The sequence below is a fragment of the Silurus meridionalis genome, chromosome 5, assembly GCF_014805685.1.
Source record: "Silurus meridionalis isolate SWU-2019-XX chromosome 5, ASM1480568v1, whole genome shotgun sequence".
NCBI classification, from domain to species: domain Eukaryota; kingdom Metazoa; phylum Chordata; class Actinopteri; order Siluriformes; family Siluridae; genus Silurus; species Silurus meridionalis.
In genome coordinates, this window is record NC_060888.1 from 3,457,255 (window position 1) to 3,483,922 (window position 26,668).

The following is a 26,668-nucleotide window of genomic DNA, read 5'->3' on the forward strand; positions in this document are numbered from 1 at the left end:
AGAAAGTGTATGAAAAGGAAGTGTGCATTGGAATGTGAATGAGTGCATGAACAGAAACAGAATGAGAGAGAGCAAGAGAGAGAGAGAGAGAGAGAGAGAGAGAGAGCGAGAAAGAGAGAGGGGTTTATTGTGCATCTGATATTTCAAAACCACTCACTACAACAAGCTGATGTCATCCTTATGCCTCTCCAAGTAACAGCACCCGCTCTTACTGGCCATCAGCGATCATATCACAAGATTACTCACTATTGCATCACCATTCTAGGTGACCTGTTTGATCTCTAAAAAATGGCAGTCTGAAAAGCTCTTCCCTACTGCGTGTCAGGGCCCTGTCCTATTAAAGGATGTATTTTATTTTATGATCTCAGTCACACAATGGCGTTGAACTTCCTGTACAGGCTGACGTTTGTTTTCGCAGCACTTCATTTCAGCATTCTTTGCTGGTGGGGTGGTCATAATACTTCGCATGCCACACACTACAGGTTTTTTTTTTTTTGCTTAAATTTCAACACTGATAGGTGTCACATCAAAGCGAAGGAGTGGACAGATACACAAAGCCGCTTATTTTTTCAGGAGCCTGGGGGACGATACCAAACAGAAAGGTCTCTGTCAGAGTTTCCAGAGTCATCGCCTCGCCTGATAAGTATTTTGCAGCAAACAACGCATGCTTCTAAGAATAGCGCGATGTTGAAAATGAAACATGTCAAACTTCACTGCAACTAATTAGCTTTAATTTATTTCCAAGCGCGATACTAGTTGGACTGACAGGGAGTGGTGAACAAATCTCGACAGGCATTTGATTAGGTCATGTTTGGATGATTGGAAACAAAACTAAACCACACCATTAACGGCAAGACACAATACATTTACATTATTGCATTTGCCAACTGCCCTTATCCAGAGCAACAATTTCTTTTATTTCTACTGTACACCTGAGCACTTAAGGCTTAAGGGCCTTGCTCAAGGGCCCAACTTAGTGGTGCTGGGAATTTGAACTCACAACCTTTCGATCAGAAGTCCAATGTCTTAATCACTACTTCTTCAAATAAATTCGTTGGAAGAACCTCAAATCAGAGCAAAGATATATGACATAAGCTATAAAACATGAAAGGGCGTGATTTCTGTTGTAATTTTTGATTGATTTATTTGTTTATAGTTACATTCACTGTTGTGGATGAAGTAAGTTAGTTCTTGTTATCGATTACATCACTGCAGCTATAAAAACACACTCACATATAGACATATACAGTATACACACACATATTTATATATATATATATATGTGTGTGTGTCTGTGTGTGTGTGTGTGTGTGTGTGTGTGTGTGTGTGTGTGTGTGTGTGTGTGTGTGTGTATACTGTATATTTGTGTGTATAAATATTAAATCCCGAGCCAATCACTTATTATATATAATTAATTATGTTCACCCACTGAGTACTGAGGAAAGCACTGTAAGCCAAACCTGAGCAGATTTAGCGCAAACCCTCAACTGGTGATTCATCATGATGTATTAAATACAACATTAGAGATTAACATATTTGGCTTCCTTAAACCTACAACAAATAATGACACACTGGTTCAATTGCATTGAAGCAATAGCACACACTCAAAAAACTAACAATGTGGCCATACCTGACTGGGATAACTAACCCCAGTGTAAAAGAAAAAGTCCCTACAAGCAGCAAAAAAGCATTAAAAAGAAGAATGGAAGTTGAAATGTCATATGGGAAGCTGGGCACGAGTGGTTCAAGTGTTTTTTGTGGTGCATGACTGCTGGTAAAAGACATTAAAGTTGCATATGTGTTTATTTATGAATCGTTTCTGAAATAGTTGAAATTTCTATAAGAAATCTATCTATCTATCTATAGAATAAATTAATAATAGGATAACAAGCCAATTAGACAACCAAGTATACTGTTTTCAAAGCAGTAACCCACTTTGAATAACCCACTCTATATAATTCACAAGTAAGGTTAATCATTTAAGTAAGGTTTTTAGCATTAATAACTAAATAATGACACGTTGTGTAGTCATGGATGATGATTTTCATTACTGCACCATCATTAAAAAAAAAAACAGGCCCGAGTTATGGTTCAAAGGCTTCAAAGAACAATGTTATTATAATATATTTGAGGTTTTTTCAAATAAAAATGAACATTTCAGAAGCGTCTGTACGCCTCTGCATATATGCGGTTGATATTTGAGCTACAAAAACTCCCAGCAGTTTACAGCATGCAAAAGTAAAAATGCTAACTGCTTATTGAACACGGACCTCCAAAGCAGTGACACATGACTTTCTACGCCTTACTCATGTGCTCAAATGAGCTCTGTCATTTGTCCCGCTACTCCCTGGATGCAGATGAAGCCTAGTCTATGAATTAGCCTGGAAATGTTATATGTGTCTGGAAAACCAGTCCCTTGGGTTTTGAACAAGACTAAAAAATCTGAATTAAAAAAAAAGGAGACAGTGTTTCCAGAGACAGTGAGATCTTTGTCCAGACATGGTGTGTCTGTTTGACTTGGTGTCTGGTTTGGTACTACACAAGCTTCGTGTGGGAGATGAGAAGCATCCGAAAGGACTTGACCTACGCCGAGCTGAGAGGGGAATCCCCGACCGGCCTCAGCTGTTTCCAAGGAGACGGACTCTCACTTTTCACATGTGAATGCTAAAAACATTAGACATTTTATTGCTCACTCGTTACACTCAATGGTTTACTGTCTCCAATTAGAGCTCATGCTGACCATTGTAATGATTAGACATAAAGTTGAACCTTTGATATGTTATAACTAAAGACTTCTAGGAATTTGCTCATTTGTACCTTAGCCCCACTATGATAATGCTTGGGTGATTCTCGCTCTCTCACTCTCTCTCTCACACACACACACACACACACACACACACACAGGCCATCCTGTTGGCTGTGTTTTAGTCTCGTTTGACATTCTTTCCATTCCTCATTAGTCTATGACCCAGCTCAGGAGTTCGTCCCAAAGAAGCCCTGGTAACTCAGACTGAGTGAAGTGTCCAGGCCATTACATCATCCACTGCCACGTCCAGCCATGCGCTCGACGTGTTTTAGGGAAGAAAACTAAGATGAATGCTGACACACAATCAGTGCACTTCTAACAATTTCCAATCCAGGTTAATCAATCATTTTGATTTGTCATCAGTGAGAGTTGTGTCTGACAAGCACCGGCCTTGTAGTAATACACATTGTTCCCAGTGCAGTCTGACCTGCTGCTAGTCCTCACTAGCCGGTAAGTGATTTTCCAGCTCCCTTATTATTGGACAGAACGGATTAGAAAAAGGTTTTTTCCCGGCTCCTGTAGTGGTGTATATTGCATTAGTAGCAGTATTTCTGATATCTCAGCATGATCCAGCTAACTGTATAATCGTTGCGTTCTGGAATCTTATCAGTCTTAAATGGGTTTTTTTTCAAAGGTTTCACAAAAAAAAAAAAAAAAAAGCATTTGATGAATGAGGAAGTTTGTCATCAACCTTCGATAATGCAAAATCGCTGCCTACATACTCTGATGTAACCAAACTTCATCAGGGTGAGTGGTTGTGATTGCGCCACCCGGTGGTTCATAGTCTGAATAATCCTCCCCCATGCTGAGGAATGTGTATGCCTGGCCTATTGGTTTATTTGGAATGTGGGTTGCCTAGAGACTCAACATATCCGGAATCCTACAGGTTTCCTAATCTTCTTTGTATACCAGGTGTACCTGAGACACAGGTAAGCTGAGCTTGTGCGAGTTCATTCATGTTTCTGTTTGACAGCACGCTCGAGTCACGTACGGAACAAGACCTTTTATGGTCTTGCACCCTGCATGTCTCATTGCAGGGGTATTATCTTCCTCCTGTTATACCACTAAGGTAAAGCTTGTGTCTCAAGGCCATGCAAATTTGGACATACTGTACTCCATGATTTCACAAGTGTAAATGAAACATACCATAGACTTCTGCCTTTAGGGCTGTGCCTTGTGATTTCATTTTTTAAAAATTGGCATCCATTTTTCCAAAAAGCCCTGCCATGCCTTTCCGAAAGAAAATGTTTATTTCCATAGCAACATGTGCCAAATGAAGTCATACGTGAACTGTGAACTTTATTTCTTTGTTTGTAGCCCACGCATGGGGTGAACCCTTATACCAATGTTATCTGATTAATAACACAGAAAGGACGCAGTGGGAGTTCTCATCAGCCTCTGTCCTGCATTGCAATCAGACAAGCCAGGAAACTCAATGCGGTCATCCGAGGGTGCGGCTGATGCATGCGGGTGGGCACGGGACTAAACTCTGAGATCTGTGTGGAAGAATAAAATGGAAACACAAAACTCCAAAACACCCCCTGGACCACCCTGTGATCATGCCTGCCTTGTTATATGATGTCATTCTGCCTAATCTGATGGTGCTGTTTCACCAAAAATAGATTTATACATCTATTATTGGCAGTTTGATGGGAGATTCCTCAATTGTTTTACCGCAGCAATGCTGATTTGTCAAATCGGATGAGTTGTTAGGTGGTGATTCATTTTCAGTCATTAATAGGTTTATATTAATGATTTAATATGTTTATTAAGGGAATCCACGTAATCTAAACCTAATGAGGAATGAATGAAAAATCATGTTGAATTCAAATCAAAATGGATTACTGATCAGTTGGAGTACTTCTGTAAGAAGACAGAAAGAGATAACATTTTGATTGCAGCAGGTGAACATTTTGTCCTCAAAGTTGATTTTAGAAGCAGGAAAAATGGGCGTAAGGATTTGAGCGAGTTTAACAAATTGTGACGTCTAGACGTCTGGGTCAGAGCATCTCCAGAAATGCAGCTCTTGTGGGATGTTTTAGGTCTGCAGTGGTCAGTATCTATCAAAAGTGCTCCAAAGAAGGAACAGTGGTGAACTGACGACAGGGTAGTGGGTGGTCAAGGCTAAAATTGTTAAAGAAGTTAATTCCGTTGGTGCTCGACTGGTCAGAAAAAAAAAAATTCACTATTAGTATGAGGACTAATTTAAAAAAGCTGTTTCTTTAAATCACATTTCATTTATCCAGCAGTGTAATCAGAGGCGTACCTGCTTACACATACTTGTTTAAGAGCATGTACTTAGTTCTACTAAGGCCACATATTTGTCACATATACATTTTTGTATGTCGATCTGGACAAGGGTGTCTGCTAAATGCCGAAAATGTGAATGGGCCACTCCCTACAAGTGTGCCTCTAAAGTTATCGATTGATTCACCACAAAGTAAGCGCTTCCTCCATACCATTTTTTTTTTTATCATATTAAAATGTAAAATTTATAGCTATTTATGCTTATTGTACTTATTACATCAAATAATACTAAAATAATCTTTATCATATTTATAGATCAGCCACCACCAGGTGGTAGTATGGGTCTACCAATGACTTCCTGAGTAATACATTTACGACATGCAGCAGATGCCCTTCTCCAAAGCATCTTATCTTATTCATGCAACTATGGAGTTAAGGGACTCACTCAGGGGCCAATGAGTGTCAGCATTTTTTGAGTGGGATTTGAAATCATGGCATTCGGGTTCGGGAATTTGGGAGTGAAGTAGCTTAGTGGGTAAGGTACGGGGTTACTGGTCAAAAGGTTGGTGGTTCAAGTCCTGGTATTGCCGAGCTGCCATTCTTGGGCCCTTAACTGTCTGCCCTCCAGGAGTGCTGTGCCATGGCTGACCCCAGCTTCCGAACAAGTTAGGATATATGAAGAAAATAATTTTCCTTTAATGTATATGTGACAAATTAAGGATATTCTTCTAAAATACTACCTCTCAACATATGCTTGAAAATGCACTTGTTTCGTTTAAAAGTCTAAAATAATAAATTAATAATGTAATACATTTATACTGTATGATTTCTATATTGAGCACAAAAACAATCCATTTGGATGGATGGATTGAAATGTAGTACTATCAATCAAGCTACACTTTGTGTTCAATTATTTGTTAATCAAGTTTCCATCCATTTGAATAGTTTGAATGCACTGAATTTTCTAGGTCACTAGACAAATTCATATACCAAATTATCTGACAAATTACTTGAAGGTTAATAAACTCAAAGCGGTCATAAAGAAAAGACAGAATGCATAAATTGCAGTGGTGAACAAATACCTTTAATTTGGTAAAAGTGTGTGATAATTTTTTTTTAATCATTAGAAAACCAGTCATTTACAGTGAATTGTGTTAAAATCTGAATTTGATATCTACACATTGAGATTTAGACGACACCTTAAGCTTCTTTGTCTGAAATCTGTGTAAATCGAGTCATTACTGCTCAATTCCTTCTGGTCAGTAAAATGTGTTGTGGGCTAACAGTTCAGTGAAATGCAAATAGACATGATATTGGCTTGAGACAAATGTATTTTTGAGTTAAGAAGCAAAACATACACATCAAAGTACTTTGGTCACCAGCTCTGGCAAATGGACTGATGACTAGATTTGTAAATGGGCTTCATTTTAGCATTAGCTCTTCAAACAACCCACTGCAGCGCTGTAAAGGTGTATATTGAAAATGTTTTCCACAGCTGGGCAACAATTTATTTGTAGATTAAGGAGGATTTTGGTGCTAGAAACAAAGGAAGAACAGCCTACACTGTATTACAGTACTTTGAAATAGTTTTACTGGGTGTAATCTGTCACAAGCTCCTGGAAACTGTAGTGTAGAAGCTTGCATAGCACCACACACTACAAATGCAAAATCTAGAGCTATTTCATGCCCTCCTGCCACCAGCAGCAGGCATATTTGTTGCTGGTTTGTGGTAGCAGTCTGAAGGTGTAGAATTTGGGCTTGCATTTATCCCAGTCGGAATGTAATACATGCTCTCTAAATAGCTCTGATCCAACGATGGATGTCCTTTTACATCTGATTTTGGCGCCTGGCTTGCTGAGCTTCCATATCCCATGGTGTTTTGATGGAGCGATGTCGGGACGGAGGGCTCTGGATGTCGCGGTTGCTGGGCAGACTGAGGATGGGGTGGCATCGAATAAGGAAGGTACTGGGATGCATATAGCCCTTGACCATGGTATGGACCCTGGTATGGAGCTGAAGTTGGAGGATACATGCTAGAATTGGACATAGCCTGTTGTGGTATTAGAACTTCTACATATTGGCCGATTTCTGGATCGAACAGCATTTTTCTCAATGGCTGCATTGGCACTTCAATGTAGAAGTATTTCCCAGTTTCAGGATCAAGAAGAACACGACGGGGGCCTTGGCCATACCCGAGCCCACTTGCATTTTCGGGGTACAACATGCCTCCATTCCCAGAACCATCACTTCCATATTCATTACCAAAAGCTGGTGGTAGTTCTTGTGGATTAAAAAAGTGGGATCTAGTGTCCAGTGCAGCGATACTGGGTGAACGACTGTGCTCCCGATACGTTGCACCGCTTGGAGCTTGTGGTGAACGTTGATTACCTGAACGTCTTTCCATGTGCTGAGTAGAAGATTGCTGTTGCTCATTACCATAGAGTTGTATGCCTGGCGCAGGGCAAGTATGAGAGTGGTGCATTGGCTGAACCATGGCCGGAGACTGTTGTACTGCAGTTTTTGGTGATACAGATGTATAATTTAAGGGTTGGCCATCTGGCCGGCACTTATGAGGACGAACCTGCGCCTGTGGTGGTGCACCTGGGTATGAAATCACCTGGCCTGGTGAATGAGGAATTGGGGGTGTCTGGTTTTGGGAGCTATGGTAGGGATGGCCAAACTGAGGCTGGGCACAAGATGTACATGAGCAAACAGAATGTTTGGTGGTGGGATGATATCTGTTCTGCCTCCTTGGGGGCAAATCGGAAACGTGCAAGGGGCTGAAACTTTCACGTTCATCATAGCTGGGTGGATCGTCCGATGTAGGGAAACGAAAATCATCGTTAGTTGACGTTCTTATTGCATGCTGCATGTTGGTATCGGTTTGTGAAACTACTGGTGAGGTTTGATAAAGAGATGCAGGTATCATTTGTTCTTGATTGTTTTCCTGTTGCTGGTTGCTGGAGTTTTGTATCGAAGTGATAGATACCTCTTGCCTACTTGTAGAAGCTGTTGATTTCTGCACAGAACTTGACATTGTTGTAAGTGGGGTAGTTTGAGGTTTGTGGCTGGATACAGCAGACACAGCTAAAGTTTTGGTATGGCTCGAGGCAGTGTTGTCGGACGGCTCATTGTGTATCACTGTTGCTGATGTCTCGATTATTTTAACATCACTCTTTAAATTTGTTTGCTCCTTTAAAAAAGACGTTGGTGTGATATCTGCTGATGTTGATCTAATTTCTGCAAATGGCTGTTTGTAGTTTGGTTTTGGCAACACAGATGGCTTTGGCCTGTCACTGGATATTGACCTCACTTGAATAGGTAACTCAATCTCTTTAGATGTTGTAATTGCCATTGCGTGAACTTTTGCTTTGTTGGAAATTGTTCTTACCTCTGCCTTGCTTTCAGTGGCAAATGTAACCTCTTGTTCGTTTGCAGGTTGGCTTTGGTTGACACCTGCTTTTCCAGTAGGAAGAATTTTCACTTCCTTTGGCTTTGGAGAACTCCTAACCTGCAAGATCCCTCTACTCGTCTGTAGACCATTGTTTAGGGATGTCTTCTGTTCAGGAGAAGAATCAACAACTTCTTTTTCTCCTTTCTGCAGTTCACTTGAGGTTTCCCCTGATGCATAGGTCTGCAAGGGGACCTCTAGCCTGTTGATATGCTTAGGTTTAGCACCTGCTCCTTCACTCAGGACGTCACACACCCCAATGTCGGCTTGCATCCCCTTTTCTTTCCGTAACATTGACACAGAATGGCTATTGTTGGCAATCTTTGCACTAGGGGAGGCAGGAATTGTTGGCTTCTGCGTAGACTTGGGTGTGCTATCTTGCAGAAAAACTAATGTTGATATCTCCTTACTTGATGGTCTTGGAGGCGTTTCTAGTTGTGCCGGCCGTTCACTGTTGCCAGATTTTGATACTTTGCTGCATTTATCCAAAAAGTCCATGTCAGAATATTGAACATTTGGCAAGGAAGTTTCGGCTGTTATTTTTGTAATACAGACATCATTTTCTTGTGGTGAATCCATTTGTGAATGCTTTGATTTGTTAGACATTTCTTCTACATCTTGTTGGGTGGTTGACTTACTGCAAGATGATGTCTTGTCTTTCCAGCTGATAGCTTTGCATTCAATTTGCAATGGATGAGGATTTTCTGGCTGCATTTTTTCCTGCACATCCTCCACATGAGTAGTATTCGATGCTTTAAAGGACAGGTTGTAGGTGTTCTTGACTAGTTTCCTGACATCCCTTACTTTATGTATAACAGATTTTGCCTTGCTTTTTTCAATATCCTCTTCGTTTTCTGACTCAAGCCCTGGTTTGAAACTCATTTGCTCTTTAATTGTTTCCTCTAACTGAGGTTCACATAAGGTGTCTTTGGATGTTTGCGGTTCAGGACAAACAAATGCCTTTGTGGAAGACTTATTTTTATCTTTGATGGCACAAGGCTTGAGAGTGATTTCAGGGGTTTTTGACAAGAACATACTGTTGCTGCTCTCCTGTTGTTTACAGGTTTCTGGTGTCATGCGGTGGTTGTTAACACTGCTCAGTGTACTTGCAACACAAACTGCAGTACAGTTTGGTGCTCGGTTACTAGCACTTCCTGATTCACTGCTAAATGTTTCTCCCAACTTACTTGCCTCCTTTTCAGTACTTCCTTGCTGCTTGGATATTTTGCTTTTGATGGCATCAACCATTATGGGTTTTATCTGATCATTTACAAATGGTATATCCTGAAATACAACACCTGCAGGGTTGTTGTTAGAAGGTATACTGTTAGGTTTGAAGAATGGCTTGGGAGGAACTTTGGGAGGCCAATACTTTCTCCTAGAAGGATGAGGGCTTCTTTCCTCATTGCCTGCAAAGTCCTCAGAAGACAAACTGTACTCAGAGGGAACTCTGGAACTTGGCCTTTCTGCATTACTCAGTTCCATGACAGAAAGTGTTTCATTGTATTTCTTTTTATCCTCACATGGTTCACTTTTTAAAGATTCATTTGTAGCCGTGTCCATCTTCTTAGAAAGAACACTCTTGATAACAGTGGAAGCAATTTTACTCTTGGGTGAACATTCATCTAACGAAGCAGACTTCTGGAGCATCTTCTTACCAGTTTGAATTTCATGGTTGCCTTTAGCCAGATCTTCCTGCATGGATGCTGGGGTGCTATGTTGACGAACAAATGTCTCCCTTGCACAGGTCTCTGTGGACAATGAATCCATAGCTTTTACTCCACTCTCATCAATGTTTCGTCGCTTAAACTGGATCTGTCTTTTTGGTACCGTCTTTTTTCCTCTCTTGGTTTCCTCCTTGCTCTCCACTGCTACGTCCACACATTCAAAACTACCCATGTCGAAACATTTTGCTGGGTTGAGTGTACCACTGGGTAAAAAAGCAGCAGTATGACATAAAGCATTGTCATTTTCATGTAATGAGTCATGCAAATCTGCATAGGAAATCCATGTAGCAGAACCTGGACTGTCCACTGTAGAAGGCTGCGAAACATTCGTCGATGACTCACGGCTTGAACTGTAAACATCCAAGTAATCCACCTGAGGGCTAGATAGGCCCCTGAAGGCCTGGTCCGCGAACCACTTCACCTCTGTGTCTGCGGCATCGAATTCGCTTCCCATATTGGAAGTCTCGCTAGTAGATTCTAAAGAAAGATAACGAGCACCACGATAATTGCCTTGAGAAGACGATCGGACCCTCCTGGCACTGTTGTTGTTCTCTTTTTGTAAGTTCTGTGCTCTGAGAAGACTCTGTTGCTCCTGAGTTGCCAGGGGAGACTCAAAATAGCGAGGTGGAATTCCAGACTTTGGGTCTCGGCTTGAGGGAGCAGGGCTGTGGTTCGCAGGCCCTTTTCTATTCCTGGTACTGAATGACAGGTCAACCTGTTCCCCTCTGTAACTACCCTCTGCTAAATTCCCCACCCCTTTTTCTAATGCATGCTCCTCCTGTATCACCCTTTTCCCGCTCCACCCCTTGTTTCTGCATGACTGTCCTTCATACATGCTATGATTGTTACTATGTAGAACACCAGGGATTTCCCCGGGTCTCATACCAATCGGCCCAAAAGCTTTGGCACTACCTACTAATTCTCTTTCTGAAACATTTCCACTGTCATTACTGTCCTTTGCAACAGGCACCATTGAAGTCTTTTTAGATTTTTGCCACGGATTCAAAGAATTTAAAATGTTCGTTCATCTTTTCCCAATTTGCTTTGATTTGTTTTACAGACAATTTGGGAGCAGTTGGTTCAGGGGACAAATCATTTATTTTCTCAGTTTGGCTATGAGGTAATGAAGTGATGATTGTGCAATTTTCCTGAGGTAGTTTACCGTTTTTAAGTGACATTTTGCAGCCAGTATCATCTTTTTGACCTACATCGGGCAGTACCATTAATGGACTATCGACCTTCTTACTGAATAAGAGGTGATTATCTATGTATCCCAAAGGCATGCACGGTTCTGGTGCTGATAAAATGTGTTAGGTTTTCCTTGATATATCGCTGTAAGTGAAGACAGCCAATCTGTCGTTATAACTGAGGGTGGTATGGGTTTAGAGATGGATGAAGACATATTTTTTATCTCATTTATAGGAATACAATTCGATCCTTCATTGTATGTTGTTCCTTCATAATCAGCAGATGTAGAATCTCTATTTGGTGTATACAAATTTGCTGGTTGTCTAGATATGCCTTCCTCTGTTAAGGAATAATTATAAACAGGGGAGATGTTTGCGGGAAGTATGGTTGTCGTAGAGCTTTGTACACATCTAATTCCTTCAGGACACAAAGTATCTCTTGGTACATTTGAAGTTGGTGACAATCTAGATTTGCTTCCTTCTGTTGATGAAAAGTTTGAGATGTTTGAAATGGCATCATTTGCAATCTCCTGTGTGAGAATCTCTTCTGATCTCTCACCGTATCCTGATTTTTCTAAATCAGGGAACATGGTATCTCTTGGTTTAATAAATGCAGGGTTAGGTAGACCTCCATCAGTTAGTGACATTTCTATATTTGGAGCCTTGTTTTCAGGAAGTATGGTTGATATAGGACTTTCTATAGATCGCAACCCATCTGCAGCAGTAAACACTGTAGTTTTTGATATGCTTGATGGTGATAGTGATCTCGATATGCATCCTTCAGTGGAGATGGCTGAATTTGGCCTATTTGTCATCTCGTTTGTCCAAATCTCATTGGATCCATCCATGTATGTTGTTTTTTCTATATCAAGACACATGGTATCTCTATGTATACACGAATCACCTGAAGATTTAGGTATGCCTTCTATTACTGAAAGGTTGATGGGTGAGTTGTCCATATTTGTTAGGTCTGTTGTTAATATATGAATTTCCTCACACCTTATTTCATCTATACCAGGGGATACTGTATTTCTTGGCACACCAGGACTTGGTGAGGGTCTAGATATCCCTCCCTTTGTTGAAGAAATCTTGTTTGTAGTATTTTTTGTAAAAACTATGGGTTTCAGAGGACTTTCCAAATAGTTTGTTGGTGCTATATCAGGGGATTTAGCATCTCTTGTTAAACTTGTTAAAGTTGATGGTGATCTAGATATACCTCCTTCTGTTGATGAGAGGTGTGTAATTGGTGTGATGACCACATTTTCAATCTCGTTTATGGGAAGAATAGTTGACATGGAGTTTTGAACAGTTGTTGCTTCAACATCAGGGGACATTGTATCTTCTGGTATACTTACATTTGATGCTGTTGGACATTGGAAAGGGGTGGAAAGTGGTGAGATAGCCAAAAATGTGGGCTCATTTGTGAGAAGTGTAGTCGATGCAGGATTTTCCACACATACAATTCTATCAGGAGATCCTGTGTCTCTTGGTGCACTTCCATTTGAGGGTCTTGAAATTCCTCCCTCTGTTGATAAAGAGTCTAAAATGGGAGAGCTGAACATATTTTCATTATCCTTTGTGAAAAGTGTATTTGGTATAGAGTTTTCAGTGGATTTTGCTCTGAATACATCAGGAGATGATGTGTCTCCTGATATACCTAAAGTGAATGGTGATCTGGTTATGCCTTCTTCTGTTGATGAAAGGTTGGAGACTGGTGAGGTGGCCATGTTTGTTGTTTCATTTGCAGGAATTTGTATTGTTGAGATGGAATTTTCAACAAATCTTATTTCATGTACATCAGGAGACACTGTAGCTTTTTCGGCTGAATGTGGAACAATTGTGCACTTGTCCATTGAAACGTTAGAGGAGATAATCTTGTTTGTCGGAAGCATAATTGACATAGGGCTCTTGGCATATCTTGTTCCTTTGAGATCAGGAGACTCGGTATCTCTTGGTAAAGTTGTTGATAAACTATATATTTCTCCATGTGCTGATGAAAGGTTGTAGATAGTTGAAACAGTCCTATCTGCAAATTCCTTCCCAGGAAGTGTAGTTGGCATAAAACCTTCTGCATGAATTATTTCCTCTAAATCATGGTTTTGTGCTAGAACTTCATTTTGGGATGGAAAGTCATTGTTCTCAATCTGAAGTGACTGTTGATTCTGGGAGCTATATGTGGTTATTTTGATTTCAGGAGAACAGCTTGCAGATCTCAGTTCAGCCGAAGAAGCCGCAGGACTCAATTCATATATAAAGGCATTTGGATTGTTCTCTGGTGTAGACATAACACTCCTTGACTCAGGTGTAGGACATAGTTTGGAATCGAACGATGAAACAGAACCTCCATCTGTAGGTGTAAGTCTGTATTCGCTTTCTGGACTGTCAGGTGTGAACTCAAAATCTTCTGGTCCAGCTAAACAAGTCTTCTTGGGTTCTGGTGAAGGGCAAAGACTGAAACCCACAGGTGAGTGTATTATTATTGGTGGCTCTGAGTAGTCCACATCTACTGAAGAACCAGAGGGGGAGCATGACTCACTGATCACACATGATGTTAGTTTTTCTGTTGGGACTGAAAAAGGTGTCAGGCTTCTCTGTTCATCAAAGAGTACTGTTTCTGTTGTTTCAGAAGAAATAGTGAAGTGTTGAGGCATAGATGCTTCATCTGTTCCAGAGTTATCCTCCACATAAGTAGGTGGAGATAAAGTGTTTGAGTCTTTCAAGTCTGACATTCCTGCTTTATCATCACACAGAAATGTACCTACACATGTTGATTTATTTGGTACTTTGTCATGTTCTAGTGGCGCCGACATTCCTCTCAGATCATGCGTTTCATCTTTTGCAGAAAGATCAGTCTTCTGAAGAGAAGTAAAGTCAAGGCCATCATTTGAATAGTTGGTCAGAGACAAAGAAAAGTCGCTTTTTAATGTCGGGTTGTTTTCTGTAAGTAAAATGTCGGGAAAAGAGATTTGTTCTTCTTCCTCTCCAGAGCAGCTGAGATCATTATTCTCCTCAGGAGTATCCTCAGATGCCAAGCTTTTTAAAGAATCTTTATTCTCTTGTGGTGAATCATTTTCCCTCACCTCAGATGTGGTATTGTTCCTCTGTATATCCCTATTTGCAAGTGAAGAGTCCAGTGAATCGGTTTCCCTATGCTCAGTCGAGGTAGTGTGGTCTCTAATACCCTTGATTTCAGATAAGAGGTCAGCAGAGATTATCTCTTGTGTGGAACCAGTTACTCTAATTTTAGTGTCTCTAAATTCAGACGTTGACGTTACTAGCTGCTGGTCAGAAGAATTTTCAACTCGCTCTAAGCCAGTGTCCTGCGACAATTGAGATTCTTGCCAGTTTCCTTCTGGCTTGAATGAGCCATTTGAAGTGGAGGAATCTTCCCTTTCTTCATTTGGCAGTGTTAAATCACATGCTTGTGTGTTTGATTTTCCAGTCTCAGATAAAATTGAATCTTTTGTGTCTTTCGAATCCTCAAACGCGTCACTCCCGTCACTCAGATTCTCCGAACCGTTAGCTGTATGGTAAGAACCTGATGAATCGTTGAGATCTTCGCACTGTTCATCCGCAACCTTTTTTAGTGAAGAGGCAGCAGCCGGGCTGCTCGGGAGAGACGGAGACTCACAATCATCCCCAAAAATGTCACAAAGGCAAGTCGTTTCAGATATCGCACTACGATGGCTGGGGATATTAGTGATGTCAAAGATCTCCACACGATTGGGCCCATCCAGGTGCTGCAGGTTGATGTTACGTGGAGCACTGCGCAGGAAGGAGTAGCTGTCTCCATCAAGAACCCAGCTTTCCATTGTTCAGCTCCAAGCATAGGGGACTGTTTCTTAACTGCCGTTGGACTGCCTTTGTGTTTCAGAAACTCGGCATCGTTCCATGTTCAGCATCCAAACACCAACAGGTTTTGGAGCTGGAAAGATCAAAAGCAAACGTACAGACAAAGATGAGGCAGAGATATTTTAAATATTGCTTTGCTAAAAATACATTGTGGATGCTTCTTTTTTTAGTGCATTTCTATTATGCTATGAAGTCTACAAATATGCTAGCTCTCTATTATTAGAAGAGAGATCATTGATTTCATAAAAGAGATCATATATTTGCAAACATTTTACTTTTTAATATCCGCGCACAGAAATTCAAGCGTTTTACGGAGAAACTACTGGGAATTTTATTCTGATTTGGTTTTTCATTCAGGTGTACAGTACGTTCTCAGCAACAATGGCTAAATTAGCAAGTTTTAAACTGATTGATCATGCAATGATTCCCAATGCACAAAGTAGACTACGTGGAAAAACCCAGCGGATTCAGAACAATTCGTATCTGTCACCTCATTTAAAATCATTGTTCGATACGTACTTGCAGTTTAGTGCTACACCATATCACGCCATTTTGAATGGCTGCTCAAATCAATAGAACACACAGAAGACATGTACTGTACCGCAGAGCTGAAGATGAAGGTCCAACGGGGTGTATGAGTTTCTCTGTGCTTCAGTGATTGTGCTTTCATCCAGTCAGGTCACTCAGCACTGGGATAAGTCCAGCCCCCTCGACCATCACCATAAAACTGGAAACTGGAATATCCACCCGAAACCTTTCGCTTCCACGGAGCTCCGGCGTAAACCTGACGCCAGAGGAATCTTAATTTTTTTATTAGAAATTATGTACAAAAACTAGCACTAGCCGTGATGCTTTAAAACAAAAAAAACATATTAGATGTACAGTATCCCTGTACCCTTGTGCTAAGCTTAAGAGAGTGTTACAGCTAGCAGCAGGTGCTACACCAGTCCAGATACAGCAAACTGCAATCTGACACTAACGGCTAGCAGTCACAGGGCCTCACTAATTATAGCTCAATGCAGAAAAGCACCTATTTGGTAGTGGTACAAAGGCTGTATTTACATTTTGATCCATGATTCTGAGACGGATTTTAATCCTATCTGTACACCTGACCCATATCCGAATCCTATTTTAACCTGAATTATTTTCAACCAAAATGTATTCCAGATCAAGCAAAACGGCAGCCTGCTCAGTTTCATACACCGTAGTGAATATCAACGCTAGTCATCCCATCACGATTGTTCGCTATCTTTACAGGAAATGGAAATAAGATGTAAATGTAAATACAAAATGGATTAGGAGCTTCGGTGCAGAAGTTGATCTTATGTTATATTTAGTACGCCCTCAAAGTTTACACATGCCGCGTAAACACATGCCGCTAGCTGCTAAAACGGCTTAGATGCGACCTCACAATTAGCGTTCTCCAGGAAACTGCAGTGCTCCTGAATACTTTGGGTGGATGACATTTAGGATTCAAAGATTAGGATTTATAGGAAAGATTATTTTCTTACTCTACCATCATTCACATGCGTTTTTTTTTTTTTTTTTTTTTTAGCTCCCACAGATTCCGTGTAGTTTACGATTGCAAAATGAAAACACGATTATTACAGGATTAGCATTGAGCATTTGAGCGTGTATCAGTTTTGAAAAAAAAAAGAAATAAAACGATAAAATCTAAATTTGTTATTAGCGAAATTCCTCGGAGTGAAAGCATTAACCTCACAACATCCGTTTTTAAGCTACATTTTTACTTTGAGCACAAATGATATATTGGAAAGTATATTATCTGTGCAGTGCTAGTAGTTTTAGGGTTATATGTAGTATAAGTAGTACACCATTTGGAGATCTGTAATAAATTTGGGTTTTTCCCTCATGCCTTCTAACCTCACGATCGCAGCAGTGTAGCGGGGAGGAATGTGCAGCACTTGTAAAATGCAGCATATGGTTATGACTCAAATCCCAAACTATTGCATTGAACAAAAGCTCAAAAATAAATCTGATGAGCAACTTAACAAATCTGTTGACCCTCCACCCAAATATATGTGCTTCTGATTAGGGGAATTTGAACCCCTATTGTAGATAAAGGCAGACTTTTATACATTGGTGTTTTGAATCTTTTAGCCACAGATCCTGTAGGCTAATCTAGCTGGAGCTCTAATTTATCTAATGAAACTGAACAAAATATTAACTTCTACATTATAATTTCTATGAATATAATTTCTATGAATTTTCTATGAATTTGAATCATAAATTACTGAGACGGTGTACTTCAGATTCAAGTAGCCCGAGGTCCTACCAAATTGTGAGCTAGTTTACTAGCATTAACATAACAAGCTAGCTATTAGGTTTTAGAGCAGGAGGGCAGGAAAGATGTGGAAGTTTCCCAAGTTGTATGAATTTCACTTTAATTAGGAAAGGCTCAGTGTTTTCCTGATTTTCAGTGTTTGCTTTCTATAAGTGTTATTGTATCTCAAAGGTAAAACTTTAAAATAAATATGATCTTTGACTCATTAAACCTACTATATTGGTCGAATTTAAAGGCTGTATAGAGTGAAAAGGATAAAGACGAAACCAGGAAATCCCCGAGACAGAAACATGAGGCTGGGTTCATGTCTATTCTAAAACTCTATTTTGGACAGGTCCCTAGAGATAAAAAAAAAAAAAAGAAAAGCGTGTTAATAAATTACACTTTAACTACCATTCACACATATCAGCTAGTGTATGACTGTAATATAATTTAGTTACTGACATTTTAATGAAGTACTTATCCAGAATGCTGGTCTGTTTATAATAAGATGAAACGAGGATGCATTTTCTGTATTGTTTATAAAAATTCCAGATACCAGAAAACGTATCAATGTTCATTTTTACTTATGCTCTTGTTGTTTCTGGTTGTTTTGGAGCTACCATTCCATACTTCAGCGCCGTCTGGACTATTACAAAGCGTACGTCTGAGCTCTGTAAGCGTTATTTAGAGAGCAAACAGTCGTCTAGAGTGATATCTATAATGGAACGGCCTGCTCAGTCAATGCACCTGAATCCTACAGAACTGCTCTGGGATGAACTGGATCACAAGAAAGAAATCTCCAACAAGTAAAGAACTTTTTGCAAATGTTTTTGTGTTTGCAAAGTTTCAGAAGATGACTAAAAATACAAAATAAAAATACATCTATTCATTTTCATCACTTAGGATTTGAAGCCTAGCCTGAAATTCCCTGTTTTTGTTTTTTTCACAGTTGGGGACACACACCCTGGATGAATCATTTGAGACATGAATTTGATGAATCACTTCCTGAACACACAAAGAACTGGAGATCCAGGAGGAAATTCATGCATATACCAGAAATGCTGTGCATGCACAGAAAACGTAACCTTGATTAAACGATTTACTTTTAATGCGTACTTGTATAACGCCACCTAGTGTCCAATTTCTGTACTTTTTTATTTTGGGTTAAGAATTGTGGAGATGCCCTGCATGTAGTAGAATTAAATTGACAGTAAATTCATTTTTTTGTATATTGTCTCCTTCTCTTATGTTGTATTTCGGGGTTGTTGTTTTTTTTTTTTGCACTGAATTTTGCACATGTGCACTTTGTGTTGTTAGTTTATAGTTCTCTGTAGGTTTGTGCTCCTGGGGAACCGGTGTTTCGTTTGACTGTGTACTGCACTGTATATGATTGGAATGACAATAAAGCCTACTTGACTTGACTTGACTTTTAGCTTTACTTGTGCTTGAGGTCAGAACATCCCTTGTTCCCTTTGAAATACTGGGAAAAATAGAAATGTGCATTTTAGGTAATAATTTACCAGTGAGAAGAGTAAACAAACCGGCAAATACAGATCACCCTGACAGGCTCCTTTCTGTATTTTTATAGCAGTAAATTAAATAATTAATAATAATAATAAAGAATGAAATAAATGCAGTAAAAAAAGTAATGAATAGTACAATAATATAATAGCATAATACTAGATTATTAATGACAGAGTATATATTGTATGATTATAGTACAGCATAAAGCATGTATGTATAATACTGTAAGTATAGTATATAAAATACTATAATAATAATAATAATAATAATAAATAGATGTGGAACATCAATTGCAGAATATATACATTAACAATAAAATAGTGTGTAGTGAATAATACCCTAATATTCCAGTATAACAATAATAGATTAATAACAGCAAATTGTATAGTAATAATAATAATACATTAAAAAATAGTATAGAAATAGTGTGTAATATCAATTGCTAAATGATATAGACAATAAAACGGTAAATAATTATTAATAAATAGTACAATAATAAATGAGTATAATACAACAATAATAAAAATTATAAATACTCGAATGTAACATCAATTAGAATGCAAATAGTGTGTAATTTCGATTGAAAATGATATTGACATTAAAAAGGTGAATAATGATTAATAAAACAATAATAAATTAGCATAAGAATATAATAAAAACAATAATAATTTTATTATTATTATTATTATTATCATTATTATTATTATTATAACATTAAAGGCAATATATCTAGCCATCGTCATTGTTTGCTGTATTCTGCAATTGATATACCATATTTATTTATTATTCATCTATTATAAGTATGGTATTTATTATACTATAATTACAATATTATAGATATATGCTATGTTTTATACTATATTATACTCTATATGTATTATAATTGCATTTCGCTGCTTGGACCTGTATTATACAATGACGGCGTCATCACTTTTATTTTCTAAAGTGTATTTCCGGTTCCGGTTTCTGCCTGTAAACAAATCGTTAGCAGTACTGGTAAGTTAGATAAATATTAAACACAGGATTTTATTAATCCAGTCACCGAAATTGCAGGTAAATATGTGATTAGAGAATAAGTATTTTTATAAAAATGTGATTGTTTAATGTTTTCTGGAAAAGGATTTGTTTTTTTGCGGCGTTTTTAATGTTAGCAAGAATTCTGACTAGCCAGAAAACTGTAACCTTTATATAATGCTGTTTAAAATAAGTTTACTAGATTGCAATTAATTTTTTATATAAAGTCGAAGTTTGTTGTATTTTACATCATTATATATTGAGTACAAGCGTAAAGTGTATATTTAATAAATCTTGGTTATACCCTCAGTGTGGTAGGGTAGAGGGGGGATTTTCTCACCACAGCACCTCATGAAGTTTTTCTTTTCCTGTTTTTTTAGAAAGTAAAGATTCAAAAATTTGTTGATTCTAACAATTAATTTATTAGTAAATGTGCAAAGTTTTTAATCCAGTTTCTTGCACTTCAAACCAGACCCTAAAACAGGAGACTCCTTCCTCCAAAAGTCTTAAGACGCTATTTTTAATATTTTCTTTCTTTCTTGTTTTCTCGTGACCCCGATATACAATAAGCTGTTTTCTGTGTATTAGAGTTTTAGAGGCTAAATAGTTTCGTGTTCTTCACTGATTAACAACTTCCACACACACAGATCAGCCATAACATTATGATCACCTGCCTAATATTGTGTTGGTCCCCTCAAAACAGTTCTGAACTTCGTAAGCAGTTTGAGCTACAGGAGCTCATCTGTTGGATTGTACCACACTGACCAGCCTTTGCTTCTCACGTACAACAATGATCCTCGTTCCTTCCTTGGAGCACTTTTGATCCCAGACGTCTAGACGTCACAATTTGTCAAACTCGCTCAAATCCTTACGCTCGCCCATTTTTCCTGCTTCTAACATCAACTCTGATGGCAAAATGTTCACTTGCTGCCTAATAAATAAATCCACCCACTAACAGGTGCCATGATGAAGAATAAACCAGAGTTATTCACTTCACAGGTCATAAAGTTATAATGTTATAATGTTCTGCCTGATCAGTTTAAGTGTCTGAAGGAGGCTGTCAGGTCTGAACATGTAGTCAAATTCTTGCCAGTCAGTTTGAGGGACCTGGAAGTTTGGATGGCTACCGAATGATGCACGCGAAAGATACTTGTTTAAATGGTTTGCGGCACAGAGCTGCTTCAGTTTGAGTCCCTGATCGAAGTAAAAGCGAATGTGATCATCCATAATGATGCATGTAGAACATACTCTTATGGCGAATACACAAAAAAATTAAGTACCGATTATAGGAAACAAGAAATCAAAATATAAATATAAATTGCACGGCCTCTTAGGACTTCCGTACTTTCCATAAACGCTGTATGGTAGTTGCAATTTGTGGCGAGAATAATAGATTATACAGATGATGATTATTATGGATAAATGATTTTATACATTAATAATTTCTGTGTAAATCCTGTGCTTCTGGAATTCCCGATCCCAGATTTGAGGTTGGAAAGCCATGTCGAAGGAAGTCGAGACCAGTTCTGGTCAGGAGGGGGTCATTGACCTCGAAGAACCGAAGAAAATGACCAGAGAAGACTGGAGGAAAAAGAAAGAGCTGGAGGAGCAGAGGAAGCTGGGAAACGCTCCTGCTGAGGTCGATGAGGAGGGAAAGTACGTCTGCGAGCAGAGGAACAAGCTCCTGCTATTACACACACACACACACTATTGAGGTTTTAAAGCTTAGGGATTCGTCTCCATGTCCTTGTGTCATGTCTCTTTTTTTTGTCCTCCGCAGGGACATCAACCCTCACATTCCGCAGTATATTTCCTCCGTGCCGTGGTACATCGACCCCTCGAAGAGACCCACGCTCAAGCACCAGAGACCTCAGGAGGAGAAACAGTACGAGTTTTCGACTATAGGAGAGTGGTATAAAAGAGGTGTACAGGAGGTAAGCGGCTTTGAAATTGAAAAAAAAAATGTTCTTTTGAAATTTAAAATCTTTTTGAAATTTTTTTGAGGATTTACAATAAGAATCTGTCGCCTGCAGAAATCCGTCAGCACCAAATACAGGAAAGGGGCGTGTGAGAACTGCGGGGCCATGACTCACGTGAAAAAGGACTGTCTCGAGGTAACGTCGAATTTGTCAAATTTAATTTCTGTAGGCGTAACTTAGGTTAGATTTTTAAATAAATTGTTTTTACCCTTTGGGAATCCGTTAGCGTCATCATCCCATCGTTTTCTTTGTTTTTTTTATTAGTTTTTTGACGAGGAGCGTATTCTTATATGAAAAAGCAACAAAGGTGCATGCACAGTCACAGGGAGCACCGACCTTCATAAGTCAGTGTGTCAAAAGACATCGTCCTGTGTACATCGAGAGCGTTGTGGATGAGCAAGTTTTTGGAAATGAATGATTTATCTTTTTGTTTGTTTGTTTTTTAGATATTTTAAAAGGTAATGAGATTAGTGTAGCCTTAGTAAACATTGGCCACTCCCTCTGGCACAAGAAACAGATGCTTATATTATTGGCACGATTGAAAAAAAGACAATACCATCAATGAATACAAATAAAAAAAAGGAGTCATTCAGTTATTAAAATTGAAACTGTGGCACAATAACTTCATGTTCTGCCTTTCAGTCTTTACCCTGAGTGCTCAATTCATGATCTTAGTTCTGTAGGCGTGGCTATATGCAAATGAGGCATCTCAATTCGCGAATACGGTGAAAATCCGGTGTCTAAAGTTGCATAAAACATTCGCACGCAACTTCACCAAAAGATATAAACAAGGCCCATCATTATAATGACAAATTGTGTGCAAAAGTTTGTACACCCCCACTCAGACGACCGCTCTGCTCTTGTGTTTCTCGTTTCCTCCTTTCTCAGCGCCCCAGGAAGGTTGGAGCCAAGTTTTCGGGTACAGGTTTCGCCCCGGACGAGCACAGTCAGATTCAGCTGAACCTGGATTACGACGGGAAGCGAGATCGCTGGAACGGCTACGACCCCGAGGACCACATGCGCATTGTGGACGAGTACTCCAAAGTCGACCTGGTACGCCCAATATTCACCAAATAGATTTTGTAGGAAAAAAATAATCATTTGTTGTTTTTTTTTCTGCCGAATGTCATTAAGTCGAGACGTCATTGTACTTCTCTGTGGCACAGGCAAAGCGTACTTTAAAAGCCCAGAGGTTGCAGGAGGAGCTGGCCACCGGAAAGCTGGATCACGGGGTACGTACCTACACCTCAGAGACACTGGAGGAGGAGGGATAATCAAGTCATGATCATAAAGAGACTTTTATACTACAAATCCAATTTTTTTTAAATATACAAAAGATTTGCATTTATATATGTTTCCAAGACAGAAGGTAATTAGTTTTTAGAATTATTCCTCCAACTTTATAATATGATTCCTATCTTTGTGTTTGTTTTGTCTTAATTGATTTAGCTTCATTTAAATATTTATTTTATTGATTTAGATCAGAACAGACCACTGGCATATGATTTCACTGACCGTATGTCATGTCATGTGTCATGTCAATGTTATGTCTGTGTGTCTGCATGTCCCCCCCCCTACAATCATTCGTTCCTCTCTTCTCTCCCATAGGAGCGTGAACACAACAGCGAAGACGAGGACGAAGATAAATACGCAGACGATATCGACATGCCCGGGCAGAACTTTGACTCCAAGAGACGAATCACAGTGAGGAACCTGAGGATCAGAGAGGACACAGCTAAGGTAACGTCTGCATCTAACACACTACCGGCTTTTTTGCGTATTTATTTCACAGCAAATATAAATATATATAGTGTTATAATTTTTGTTCATTTATTTATCTAACAGTACCTGAGAAACCTGGACCCAAACTCGGCGTACTACGACCCGAAGACCCGAGCCATGAGAGAAAACCCGTACTCCAACACCGGCAAGAACCCAGACGAGTATGTTTCTTTCAGCTCACGATTCAATAAGCGCTTTAGTACATTCACTTCTCACAGTAAACGTAATAAACGTGTTATTTGGGTAAATGTAGAGGCGTGAGCGCCGATTCGGTCGGAACATACGAGCGTTTTGTGTGTTTCAGGGTGGGATACGCCGGAGACAACTTCGTACGTTACAGCGGAGACACGATCGGCATGGCGCAGACGCAGCGTAAGTACCTTCACTATGCCGTAACACCCTGTAAATGACCTCAAATCTCGACACTACCAAGCCGCCACTGCTGGGCCCTCGAGCAAGGCCCTTAACCCTCAACTGCTCAGTTGTAAGTCTGATAAATTCTGTAAATGTACAAGTATCTCAATTTATTTGGGAGGTGGTAGTTTAGTGGATATTGCATTGGACCACTTCTGGGCCCCTGAGCAAGGCTCTTAACTCTATAGCTGTTCTGGTGTGTGGATGAGGGCGTCTGCCAAATGCCGTAAATGTAAATAATAGCCAAACAAATATATCACAAACAAATTTTTGTTTGCTTATTTGTATTTGCTTTCAGTCTTTGCCTGGGAGGCGTACGAGAAGGGAACAGAGGTCCACCTGCAGACTGACCCGACCAAGCTAGAGCTGCTCCATCAATCGTTCAAGGTCAAAAAGGAAAGCTTCAAAGACCAGCAGAAAGAAAGCATCCTAGATAAGGTATGGCCAAACCAATAGCTTACACCGATTCGGTTTTCTCGTTTTTTTGGGGGTTTTTTTTCTTCTTTCCCCTTCTATCCATGTACTTGAGTGTTGTTTATCTGCATCCGGTTTGCAGTATGGGGGTGAAGAGCATCTCGATGCTCCTCCACGAGAACTTCTGCTCGCTCAAACCGAGGACTACGTGGAGTACTCTCGACACGGAGCCGTCCTCAAAGGCCAGGAGAAAGCCATCGCCCGCTCGAAATACGAAGAGGACGTCCTTATTAATAACCACACCGTGAGTACACCCGACCTCACCATACAGTGTGTGTGTGTGTGTGTGTGTGTGTGTGTGTGTGTGTGTGTGTGTGTGTAATGTTATTACAATTTTGAACAAGTTATTATCATTCATTTTTTGTAGTGCATCTGGGGCTCGTACTGGAAAGATGGCAGCTGGGGATACAAGTGCTGCCACTCATTGGTCAAACAGAGCTACTGCACCGGAGACGCTGGCAAGAAAACAGCAGTGAGTTATCACTTTTTTAAAAATTTTTTTTTTATACATGACCCGTTTCAGCGAATCGTCTCTGCGTACGTGGAGGATCGGCAGAACCGGTGAATGCATGCAGCTAATCATTTTTTTTTCCCCTTCGCAGAACACGTTGTGCGTCCCCTTCGAGGAAGATGTAGAAGAAAATGAGGAGGCACCAAAGACACTGTTGGAGGTATTGTGACAGTATTGAATATTGTTTGTGTTTCCATATTATTGCCCAATTCAAACAAAAAACGTTTTCATGTGGAGACTGACAAAAAAAAGATCTGCACAGTTGTGATTGGTTGTTACGTTTTGAGGCAGCAGTTGCATGACGATACAGCGCGACTAGAGATCGTGCGACTAAACACATAGGGAAACTTCAGAGATTCAGATGTAACAAGGCAAAAACAGAGCAGCTTTTATGGGCTTCATCTCAATGTTTTTCTAGTTGCACCAAGAAAAGATGAAAGAGAAGAAGAAGAAGCACAAGAAAAAGAACAAGAAGAAACGCGAAGAGAGCAGCGACGAGGAAGACGAAGCCACAAAGAAAGAAAAGTTGAAAAAGGTAGAGATTCAGCAACACTAATTGTGTAATTATTAGCGTAAAAAATCACGTTCAACGTTTCTGACCGCGCCTCGTCACGTTACAGGCTCTGAGCGCAGAGGAGCAGCGCCTGAAGCAAGTCGCCGAGATGATGCAGCTGGACGAGAGGAAGCGGCCGTACAACAGCCTGAAGGAGGTCCGCGAACCCACCGAGGAGGAGATGGAGGCCTTCCGGATGAAACGCGCCCGACCCGACGACCCCATGGCCTCCTTCCTTAATCAATAAATCGTACTTTAAGTTTTCCGACGCTTTTTATTTCACACGTTTAAACCGGTTTAATCCGGTCATCTCCCATATCAGTGTATTATTTTAAAACATTTCGGTCTCGATGATCAGAATGTGACAGAAAGCGGTTCGTATCACATGTATGGCAAAACACACCGTGTGAGCTCGATGTGCTTTTCTTTTTTTTTCTCTTTTTTACAATATAAAGATTCACATCAAATACAAATTATTTTATTCTGGTTTTGATTGTTTGTGTTTGAAGTATCAGGGATGAATATAATAATAATAATAAAAATCGCCTGGGACGTACTGTAAGATGATGATAATTAACAATCATGAAGTGCGATGGAGCCTGATGTGAGTTTTAGTTCCTCATATCAGTTCCTCAGTTGATTATTTTTATCAGCAATTTTCCACATATTACAATTTATCTATTTATTTAAGAACTAGTGTTTAAAAGATTAAAGACCAACAGTGGGGTTGAAAAATTGTGAAACTGAGAATCCAATTTTCACATGAAAGTAGACAATCAATCATTGGAGAGAAAAATATTTATTTATTGAGGTAAAAACTTCTGTATTCAGACGAATCAAAATTTGTATTTCTTTTTGGA

At 39.6% G+C, this 26,668-nt stretch overlaps 3 protein-coding genes across 4 annotated transcripts; 1 reads left to right on the forward strand and 2 right to left on the reverse strand.

The window, feature by feature from the left end:
- Window positions 1–6,123: 6,123 nt before the first annotated feature.
- Window positions 6,124–11,465, reverse strand: si:ch73-43g23.1 (cardiac-enriched FHL2-interacting protein). The gene has a single exon (XM_046848742.1). It carries the CDS (start codon window positions 11,202–11,204, stop codon window positions 6,735–6,737), a length of 4,470 nt encoding a protein of 1,489 aa, XP_046704698.1. The 5' UTR covers window positions 11,205–11,465; the 3' UTR covers window positions 6,124–6,734.
- A 15-nt stretch (window positions 11,466–11,480) lies between these two features.
- On the reverse strand, window positions 11,481–16,914 carry LOC124385592 (mucin-17-like). The gene is made up of 2 exons (XM_046848743.1): window positions 15,872–16,914; window positions 11,481–15,343 (listed from the first exon to the last, which is right to left on the reverse strand). Exon 2 carries the CDS (start codon window positions 15,228–15,230, stop codon window positions 11,496–11,498), a length of 3,735 nt encoding a protein of 1,244 aa, XP_046704699.1. The 5' UTR covers window positions 15,231–15,343; window positions 15,872–16,914; the 3' UTR covers window positions 11,481–11,495.
- Window positions 16,915–20,004: 3,090 nt separating this feature from the next.
- Window positions 20,005–26,284, forward strand: slu7 (SLU7 homolog, splicing factor). Of its 2 annotated transcripts, none has more exons than XM_046850610.1 (15): window positions 20,005–20,077; window positions 21,579–21,751; window positions 21,876–22,029; window positions 22,129–22,209; window positions 22,963–23,127; window positions 23,241–23,306; window positions 23,683–23,814; window positions 23,920–24,017; window positions 24,161–24,228; window positions 24,569–24,708; window positions 24,827–24,988; window positions 25,112–25,216; window positions 25,347–25,415; window positions 25,674–25,790; window positions 25,876–26,284. In XM_046850610.1, the coding sequence occupies exons 2-15, from the start codon at window positions 21,597–21,599 to the stop codon at window positions 26,053–26,055; spliced, it is 1,692 nt and encodes a 563-aa protein (XP_046706566.1). In that variant the 5' UTR covers window positions 20,005–20,077; window positions 21,579–21,596; the 3' UTR covers window positions 26,056–26,284. The 2 variants fall into 2 exon arrangements, with proteins under 2 accessions (XP_046706566.1, XP_046706565.1); XM_046850609.1 differs by having other exon boundaries at window positions 20,032–20,134.
- Window positions 26,285–26,668: the final 384 nt, after the last annotated feature.